The 11,015-nt window shown below is 37.6% G+C and overlaps 1 protein-coding gene across 1 annotated transcript; it reads left to right on the top strand.

Moving 5' to 3' along the window:
* Positions 1–313: 313 nt before the first annotated feature.
* On the top strand, positions 314–10,731 carry LOC136257082 (ultra-long-chain fatty acid omega-hydroxylase-like). Its single transcript, XM_066050201.1, has 14 exons — positions 314–560; positions 1,818–1,962; positions 2,361–2,405; positions 3,551–3,678; positions 4,632–4,753; positions 4,862–4,924; positions 5,181–5,313; positions 6,556–6,648; positions 6,925–7,121; positions 7,528–7,658; positions 9,142–9,209; positions 10,147–10,229; positions 10,283–10,348; positions 10,508–10,731. Exons 1-14 carry the CDS (start codon positions 378–380, stop codon positions 10,614–10,616), a joined length of 1,566 nt encoding a protein of 521 aa, XP_065906273.1. The 5' UTR covers positions 314–377; the 3' UTR covers positions 10,617–10,731.
* Positions 10,732–11,015: the final 284 nt, after the last annotated feature.

Raw genomic sequence — 11,015 nt, 5'->3', positions numbered from 1 at the left:
TCGTTTTACAGTAAAATAAAATTTCCTGTTTAAAATAGGGGGTTCGACTGAACCTCCTCGAATCCCTCCTGGGTACGGGCCTGCAGTATCACGTCGCCTATACTTAGATCGTTCACCGTGGAATGTGCCACACCTTATTACAAGCGTGCGCCTGACTACATAACAGCCTCCCTGCATATTAGCCGAGATATTAGCTATAGTCTCGCGCGTGGCCAGACCACTTTTTCTTCGCACGGCGCTTATCGATTGGAAGTTATAAGCACCTGCTCCGAAAAAGGAGCAGGCGCTTATGATTTCCAATCGATAAGCGCCGTGCTGAGAAAAGTGATGTGTCAGACTAGTGATCGATCTGGAGTGGAGTTGGGAGAGTAACAGCGATGGATTCACTACTACGCGTGTTAGGAGGGAGCATCATGGTCAGGGTGCTGTTGGCAGTGTTGACTGTGCTGGTTGTGTACACGCTAGGAAAAGTGGTGGCTCATTTCTGGAAAATGCATCGTGCTTTTCGCGGACTGTCCCGCCACCCGAAGATGCACTGGTTTTGGGGACACGCAAATCTGGTACGTTGTACAGTACTCTTGTACCTGTGTTATATTAAAGATGTAGAGGCTAACTCATTGTTATGATCCAATCTCAGATCCAATTAACCTAGGCGTGGCCGTCAGTGAACAAATTCTGATTCCAGAGCTCAATATTGTATTCCCATTCTAGAACTGGAGCTAGAACCTGTAACTTTTACATTACATTTTTTAAGGTTTTGCAGGCGGCACTCACAAATCCCTGGCCGTGTAGACACATCGTTAGTGGTTGAATATCCTAATGCATTATACAGGATTACAAAACTCGCGACTAGCTAGTGAGATTTTCTTGAGCCTCGATATTTGTCTCACTACAGAAGGCCTCTTATTTTGTACTTGTTAAAGATATCCCCGTGCCACACTTTCTTGCTTAGTAGTTTTAAAAATTGCCTTACAAAAAAAAGTAATATGTTACCGGACCTGTGAAAAAAAGCATGTGGACACATAAAATTTGCCTACTTTTTGAAAATTTCATGACATAACTTTGTAAGCCATCATGTTCAGTTATGGCCATACATTTGGAACCCTCATTCAACATTTAATTGGCTTCATAATACAAGTTACCTAATGTAAAATTAATATTCTTTTCCAATACTGAGAGGCCCAGTCACGTATTTGCATATGCTCATGTGACTCAAAAATGCCTCCTGAAAAACGTTTATACAAAGCTAGTTTAAAGCCTATTAAAAGTTTGGAGGTGAAAAAATTATTAAATTAAAACATGTCTCTTGGTTATGAATTTCTTGTCGAGAATGATTTTAATTATATCTCACATACACTACTGCTGCAAGTCGTACACTGTACTGTACAGTATGAATTTCCAACTATGAGGTTTTTACAAGACTTCTAAGCAACTCTTTCTATAAATTACGTAGTTCTTAAGCAACATGATTGAACCATCCGATTAGTTACCAGGAATACTGTGTGTTATCCAAACACTGGAATAATTGAAATACTCTAATTCAACAATCAATACTCAACCCAGACGACCTGGTTAACCAATCTCCAATACACATATTAAAGCCTAGTTAAGATATAACATTTTTTTATCTTGTACATCTCTGAAAATGTTGTGTATGGATACCTTATTTTTTGTCTCACATGTTGGCAAGAAAAATGAAGCATTTAGATTGGTATGGTGGTCATGAAAATGCTACTGTAGCCTTAATTTCCATAGTATCATTATAACTAAATTTCAAATACTAAACCTGTTATTGCAGATGTGTATCTTGATTACAGTTTTTCTCAAATCATGATGAGACAGCTAAATGGATTGTGGAATGTACTAAGCTAAATCCAAAGATGCACGTCTTTCACTTTGGGTATCTGTTTTATGCACTGTTTGCACACCACCCTGATACAGCAAGGCCATTCTTCGGTCCAGGTATAGTTTGTGTCTGTTTATGCACATGTGTATAGTGTCATTGAATTGTAGTAATTGTACAGTACTGCATGGTTAAGTTGCTATTGTGTAGTTGTTGTTGTGTATATACAAATACAATACTGCTCAAATGCTATGTTGTCTCGCGAGAGTGCAAACAACTAAAAAAACTCACTAACTGAAGAATGTGGCACCAGTTTTGCTTGCAAGTATTCATCCCGTTTTGTTTGGGATGAATACTCGCGAACGAAATGGGTGGCATGCCCTTTTAATTAGTGAGTTTTTTAATTGATTGCACTCTCACAAGACGACGTTGCATTTGAGCGGTACCGTATGTATGTACAATGTATTCATGCACATGGGAAGTGATCTCATTTTGCATTTCATTTGCACTTATATAGAACCAAAGCTTGATGTCTTCTACTATCCACTCATGCCATGGCTTGGTAAGTTCACACACACACGCATACACCCACCCACACACACGCACGCACGCACGCACACACACACACACACACACATACACACACACAGGGACATTGTAAAGATAGAAAGTCATTGAAATCTGATGATGCTGTATATGTGGTATGAATTATACATTACATTAGACTGTTAAGCTTCATAGGCAGGGAGGGCAATGAAGTTGGTGCCCCGATGGCAATTTCACCCACTGACTGTTCTATTAGAATTCTTCTATTACAATGTTTAATTTTTTTTTACAAATTAAGATCATAATATTACATTAGCAGGGCAGAAATGAGTTTTATGCACAAATATCTGAATCATACTGTTTTCTGCATTGATCAAAAGTTGTATAGGTATAAGTAACAGTCACAAGTATAGTAGTATAGTTATAACATACCAAGGACCGTGTGCATTTCATTTGCAAAATAGCAGGTTAAGTGTGGCATAGTGCTGCAGATACTAGTTTCATACTCAGCAACTGTTGAGGATTTTCAATAGTTAACAGTCAGTAGTGTTATGCGTGGTGACTGTTCCATTAGAATATTTGATTGGCTGCTCTATTAGAATATCTCAATCTTGTATAGTTTTTGGTGTGATAGGGAAGGGGAAAATTCCCCCTGTGACTCTCCCACTTTTAACCACAAAAATTACACACAAAATATCTTTTCAACTGTTTTATAGTTTGCCTTCTATAACGTTTTCTTACACAAACTCTCTAGACAAAGCCTCAAGGCTACTCTTAATTTTTTGTTTGCACATGAAGAGGGAACAGTCTCCTTTTCAACTTGAAAGAATGTGGTATTCTTAGTAGATTACAAGGCCTGCTATATTGATTTTCAGTCACTGAATCCCCCATTAAACAGTTTTAATGACGCACTACCTCCATATGCCTAATACCATAGTACGTACATTAACAGCCTTTGTTCACTGAATGAAAGTTTATTTTCTTAAATTTGTTGGTTCACATACCAATTTCAGGAAACCAGGCACGTACTCACATCCAGCCATAAAACTGTGGAAAAATTTTCATCCACAAAACCTGTGCACCAGGAAATCTGTATTTATCAATATTTTGCCTGCATGTATGTTTTTATGTATGTATATATATATTATTATGACATCACAGGTGAATCATTATTAACTGGAAGTGGGCCTAAATGGTCCCGTACACGACGCCTACTCACACCAGCATTTCATTTTGATATCTTGAAACCTTATATGAATGTTTATTGTGAATGTGTGGATGTTCTATTGGTGAGTGTGTACACATAGTTATAACTTTTTCATGTAGAACCTATTCTCATATTTATGCTAAAAGTTTTTGGTAAGGCTATGTAGCTGGCTGCTTTATTTATGGGTAATGTACAAGTGCCAGCTTTAATAGAAAAAAGATTCTTTCCTATCATTAATCCTGCCATTAATCCTGCCATTAATCCTGCCATTAATACCTGTCTAATATTGTGTTTGCATCCTCTGTGCTGCCTTGCTCTTGATGCTTAATGGCTACAGCATTAAAGGCAGTAAATCACATGTTAATATAGACTTGGCCGAAACTGAATCCTCAAATTGAGCTGAATTTTACCATTGTAACCTTTGCAAAAGAATGTTTCACATGCATGTAAGTGCATGTCTTATTTTGAAGTAAAGGTATACAGTAAGCCACTAATACTTGCATACGTAAGTATTTCTTGAGTTGAAGATAAGGAAAGGATAGAAAGGAAGTGGGAGAGGAAGTATTTATCCCAATGCCCCATCCTGGATATGCCATTATTCTTTCTACTCACTGTATGAGTACACCTACTCCTATCTTTATTGCACGATCACATAAAACTTCCTTCTTAGCACCTTCATATGTGTTAAACGCCTCTAAAAATGATTTTAGTGTTGATATGAAAGCTGTACTCTTAGGTGGTCAAGTGGATAGTGGATAACAGGCACCCTCACTTTAGAAACCTTATAACCTATGAAGCCAGCTGATGTACAGTAATAACTGCAAATATGTGTGACACATGCACACACACACACACACACACACACACACACACACACACACACACACACACACACACACACACACACACACACACACACACACACACACACACACACACACACACACACACACACACACACACACACACACACACACACACACACACACTACACGTACACGTACACGTACACGTACACTATAATTTTTACATTAGGACAAGTGGTCAAAGGTGGGCAGAGATGATGTTGTGGAGTTGTTCTCATCATCCAGTATGTTGACGTTGGATGTGATGTTACGTTGTACTTGTAGTTATGAGAGCAACTGCCAGACAGCTAAGTGAGTAATGTTAACAACAAACTTTTTAAAAACTTGTTTCCATAATGTGTATTCTGCCATAGAATACCACATGCATGTTAAATTGTTCTGTGATTTGTATTGATGTAGTGAGCGTGATCCTTACATTGCTGCTGTATATGAATTGACAAGGTTATCATTGGAGAGGATGATGTGAGTGAAATGTGCTGAGATGCCTATATGTGACCAGCTGAGCGAAAACCAGTCATTACTGTTATGCTATAAAAGCATATTGAAATAAACTGGGTAAAATACCATGCCACATAAAATTTTGATGTGCATTTTAATGACTTCAATACACAGTGAAACAAACTTCAAATCAATAAAACCTATATACCTACACTAGAATAGTATCCGATGTTTACGCTGCTGGTTATCCAGTATTTACAATGCATGATCTTCACTTCAGGTATTTCCCTTACTATTTCAACGTCATCTACAACCTCTCATCATCCAAGCGGCAGTATGACAAAGCTGCTGAACTGGTACATGATTTTTCCATGGACATCATTACTAGGAGGAGGAAAGAGCTGGAGGAAACAGTAAGTGTGGCTGTGCATAGTGGAAGTGCTTTTGTATGACTTACATTTCTAAAGTAGGATTTGTAGTGTTAAAAGTTGTGAAAATCGAACAACAAATGGTTGGGCATATCAATCAATTAATCACAACCTAGCTCTTCAATCCTTCCCATCATATCTGAGCGATATTCTTCCCATAAGGGACAGAGTGCTTGAGGCAGGCCTGGCTTGAGGTATAACCTGTTTGAATTGCACAATTTGAGATACAGTACGTATGAGCTACAAACATACATAAATTTACTTCCCAGCCAACACTTTCTGAGAAGCAATTTTTAAAATGAGTTTTTATTTTAACACAGTGCTTAGCAAAACAGCGTCTGTCACAACCATATTGCCTGTATAAAATGATAGCACAGGTTATTGTGTACAGCTCTCTGTGGTTGAGCCATTGCACAACAACTCTGATGTTAGGCAGCAAACAAGTCAATCATAACACTGCTGTGGTCTAAAACTACACAATCTTGACACGGTGATATCCTTTACACAACAAAATTTTATTACTTTGCACATGACAGGATCTGGTAGTAAACCACAATAATGATATGGTTAAGCCTCACTGCTATTGTGATAGTTTGTACAACACTGTTGCAAGCCTTGTTAAAACTGTTCCGGACCACCACCGTAAACAACAATAATCTCTAATTTAAAATGTATTGGTGCTAAGAAAAATAGTGCAACCTCCTTAAAATCATGTCTGTTTTTATGCTGTCTGGATGTTATATCTGGAGGTGTGTATAAGAATACATCAATGTGGGGAGGAGTTCATATCTGTTTGTGATTTGTTTCTGGCACTTTGCCAAGACCCAAGTTTCCAGCAGGACTCTTCAAAAATTGCTTTAAATTGTCGGTGTTATGAACTGGTACATATCTCCACCACAGATAAGTTAATTGGTGGTAAAATGATGCATTTGGATTTCATGCAACTGATTTGTGCCTTGTAAGACCTGAAGAAGTGTCAGCTATATGATCCCAGTAAAATACTCCTGATGTGCCTCCTGGTTACACTATGTGGAGACAATTTAATTTGACAACTTTTATATCACCTGTTCAATATGGTCATGGCTTTATTGATGTCTGTACAAATGTAGCACCTGACAATACCACTTCGTAATCTCAGTGTACATGTATTAATTACATACTTATATGTATGTACCGTACTCACTACATCCATTAAAACATTTATATGCTAATTTTTTCCTGCTATAGAGAACTTATGACGATGCTGTCATGAATGGAGCACCTTCCAATAAACAAAAAAAGAAGTACCTTGATTTCATTGATGTCCTATTACAAGCAAGGGTATGTGTTACACACAGGAACTTTTAGCTAAAACGTACTCTGTTAACTATTATACATAGTATGTAGTGAAGCCATAGTAAGTTACTTGTTATGTTTCAGTCTGTGAGGAGCTACCCAATGAAAGTACACATTATTGTAGAACACCCTTGTGTTTTTGTTTCCTGTTTATCTTCAACTTACTGATAGACTACAGTTATGTGTACATGCAAGCAATCCGTATTTTTGTTGTTTCTGAGTTTGTTTCATGTCAGTTATCATGTTTGTTAACTGTGTTAGGATGAACAAGGAGTTGGGTTATCCAATGAAGAGATCAGAGCTGAGGTGGACACATTTGTATTTGAGGGACATGACACTACAGCTAGTGGTCTGTCCTGGACACTATACAACCTTGCTATCCACCCTGAACACCAGGCCAAGTGTAGGGAGGAGGTGGATGCTCTGTTTGATGAGAAGGAAAATGAAGATCTGACCTGGTACAAACTAAGATAAAAATAACATAGTAGCGTAACCAGCTTTGTTGAGAATAGCTTTACCAGCAATACTTGTATCTCTGAAAACACAGTAGTACTATACATTAAGCACTACTGCATATATTCATAGAATAAGTTAGTATGAAGTGTGCCTTAACTATGTACCTATTACTACAGTAGAGTCTAGGTTATCTGAACCCAATGTATCTCAGACAATGGTAAAAGTGATCAGATAAGTGAATTGTCCGGATGACTGAGACCCATAAATTTATATACAGTGCTTTGTTGAAATACTCTAATAGAACAGTCATTTCTAATTTTGAGGGTACAGACAAACTAGGGTTGAATAACTGAGGGTCTACTGTACCTTTAATAGTAGTGGTGGGTTACTAATATTCTACACTTACAGGGATGACATGAGCCATCTGGAGTATGTTGGCATGTGCATCAAGGAATCATTGAGGCTGTTTCCACCAGTACCTGGAATTGGCAGAGAGCTGTCACAGGATGTAGTATTTGATGGCCGTGTAATGCCTAAAGGTGTGTCTGTGTTATGTTAAGTACCACAATGAACTGTCTGTTGAACTTGTAAGGATTATCATACCAAATAGCAAATTTTGAAAAAGAAACTTCACAGTTTTAATTAAGCTGAATGTTGTACATGATTTTGAAAAACTTTTCTAGCTATATCCCTTGAATTGTGTGTGCTCATGTGTTTAGTCACATGTATGGATGGAGCTGCAACCCTCTGCTATTCTGACTTATGTATCTATGCCATTCACTATGTAGTCAATGGATACTGGGATATGTGATTGCTAGTAGAGAAGTCTGTGCCCCTAAAAGTTTTGCTATTTTACAGGATGCATTTTTTGCCAAACTTTTTTACTGCCAAACTTTTTTACTATACGGTAAGTGATATATATCACTCAGGGCCACTCACCTGATAGGTGAAAGAACTACAGATCACTCACCCCATTTGTTTTATACACTAGCATCTGATGATCGATTGTGGTTTCATACCAATCAACTATTTTGTTCCTTGTTTCGTATACCTGTGAATATATAAAGCCAAAAGGCGAAAGCATACTGGATACAGGCATAGACAGCTATGTTTACTCATTCACATTCAACTGGATACTTATTATTCAGGGCCATTGCAAGCAGTACGGCCACTACAGCAGTGGCCATAGCAAAGTTTTTTGGTTGAAAAATACGCATTGATATACTCTAATAGAACAGTCGGATCTAATAGAACAGTCTTTGAATAATATAGCTGAAAATGTGAAAATGCTTAAAATATTTTTTTACTGTCTAAAAACACTCTCAGGTGCAATTTCAGGACTGCTGTTTCAATTTTTTTTCTTGGATGGGGGGGCATTCCCAGAAAGCATACTTTGCAAGCAAATTTTTTACACTCTCCTGACTGTAGCCATTACTTGGCCTGACCAGTAAATTGCAGCCCTGCAATTGCAATGAATTGAAGATGATAGAGAACAGGCATCATTGGAATCTCACAAGTTTTGGGTGGTACAACTGAAGGCAAGGGGGCCATTTAAATCAGGTGGTTGTATATTTTGTTGTTTTACAACAACTCCAGCAGTCAATAATGTCATTTCAACTAAAGACTGGATGTACAACACAATGCTGGTAACAGCTGTTATTCAACATGGCTGCATGCTGTTGAGGCGTGCATGATTCAGTAACCACGTGTTCATGTAACTACTAGGGGCTTAAATGTGATTTTGTATTTACTGTAGTTTCCAGCATATCACATGTGATATGGTACAATCAGTTTTCACTTGCAGGTTTTTTAGCTATTATGTCTAAATTTAGTTGTGAAGAAAATGTGCTATGGACAAAATATTTGATAACAAATAATAAACTGCTATGCAACTGATTACCTGACAATAACTTATGATTTACGTACATAATAATGCAATGTATGATGTATGGATATGTTGTATTTAAATAATTAGGTAAAATAAGCTTGCCTAAGTATATGTTTCTGTTCATACCACTGTAGGTACTAAGGTGATATTTGGAATTTATGGTCTTCATCACAATGCTTCAGTTTGGGGAGATGATGTGGAGGTGTGTGTATTAATGGATAATGGGTGGGGTCATATTGTACAATGGCATTTAATGGAATCTAACTTTACCAGAAATTTTAATCCAAGTGTCATGCATCTGTAGCTACTTTGACAGATGTATACTTTTAATTATGCTTTATTAACTGCTTTTAGTAACTACTGGCAACTACATAAACTGGTTGTCATTCAGTTGGCTAAGAATTTTTATATAACTGTATTTTGTGACATCACAGCATGAAGTTCGTTGTTTATAAGCTTTTGGTTATTGTTTACTTGGTATGTGTGCTAAAGTTAAGGATGACTATCTACCAGTGAACTATTGGGTTTCACGCTGAGACATGTGCAGTCTGTTTCAGTTCAGTTGCCTAGTTGAATATAGTCTTGTACCACACCTTTGCAAAAAGACTTAAATTGTATACAGTGGAACCTCAGTTATCCGAACCCCTTGGGACCAGGAGTGGTCCATAAGTCTGAAAAGTTCATGTCTCTGAAACTGTATAAATAGCCTTATAATAGCATAAAGAATTTTTTTTAATACCAGTATTTTCAACTACCCTAATAGAACAGTCACTACTCTAATAGAGCAGTCATTTCCATAAGTTTGGTTAACCGAGAATCCGGATAAGTGGGGTCCAGATAACTGAGGTTCCACTGTACTGTATACTACTCAGTATACCGTTTTAGCATAATAACTTGCTAACATGATTATTATTTTTAAAAGGCGCTTAACACATAGTCTGGAGACAGTTCAGATAATTTTGCAATAAAAAGTGGTAAAATGAGTACTATAGAAAAGTTTTGCTGCATGTACCAATTACAACATCAATAAAAGAGGTTATAACTGATTGTGGCCATGGAAAATCCCGAACACACTACTTGTAACCACTGTTGGGTCTACTGTACAGTTGTTCAAGAATCAAAGTTGATTTGTATTGTAGGAGTTTAATCCTTTGAGATTTACAGTGGAGAATTCTAAGGGAAGAGATCCATTTGCTTATGTCCCATTTTCAGCTGGTCCAAGGTTAGTACACACCTCCACTGACTGGTTGTTTATTCTATTGTGTTCTACAATAGGAATTGTATAGGACAGAACTTTGCTATGAATGAGGAGAAAGTTGCGGTTGCTAAAATATTGAGAAGGTTAGCTAGCTACACAGCAAAACTCAGTATCAGAACCACACAATGATTTAAAGACTTAGGTCCGTCTTGGTACATGAGTTTCGCATTGCTACCTACGAATGTACCACAGTCAGTACTTGAGTGTAACTGTGTTACATGGACTTATATGCACTACTGCAGGTTTGAGCTGGCACAAGCAGTAGAAGGGGAAGTCCCTCTAATAGAGTTGGAGGTCATCCTCAGATCAAAAGATGGAATAAAACTAAAGATAACGCCTAGGGAATTGTGACTTTGGATAAGTAGGCATTCTTTAAAATACTTATACTGTATATATAATTAATTTTTGTGTTATATATAGCTGTGTAATGACAACGTCAACAATAATTATCTTTACCATCAAGTTTTCTCCAGCTGTTGACAGCTACTGTTCCTTGAAAATCATTCAGGGTGCCCCTGGGAGACCCCCTGCGCAAGATACTATTTGAAGCTTTGTAGATCTGTAGTGGACCATTTCCTGGTGGAAGACTACCAGTCTTGCATTTCCAATCCAGTATAGTAATCCACCTATTATATCTAATTGTATAACCAACAATTGTTAAAATTTGCTATCCCATATGCCTTCGCCCCCCTCCTGTTGTGTCATGACTTCGCAACAGTTGTCACAGACTTTGACAACACTGAGTTACTC

The sequence above is a fragment of the Dysidea avara genome, chromosome 5 (genome assembly GCF_963678975.1).
Source record: "Dysidea avara chromosome 5, odDysAvar1.4, whole genome shotgun sequence".
NCBI classification, from domain to species: domain Eukaryota; kingdom Metazoa; phylum Porifera; class Demospongiae; order Dictyoceratida; family Dysideidae; genus Dysidea; species Dysidea avara.
This window is presented reverse-complemented; position numbering and strand designations above follow the sequence as displayed.

Coding starts and splice junctions, on each gene's coding strand:
- LOC136257082 (XM_066050201.1), top strand. CDS start 378: ATGGATTCACTACTACGCGTGTTAGGAGGGAGCATCATGGTCAGGGTG. Junction 7,122..7,527: donor GAAAATGAAGATCTGACCTG/GTACAAACTAAG, acceptor CTACACTTACAG/GGATGACATGAGCCATCTGG. Junction 10,230..10,282: donor CCATTTTCAGCTGGTCCAAG/GTTAGTACACAC, acceptor GTTCTACAATAG/GAATTGTATAGGACAGAACT.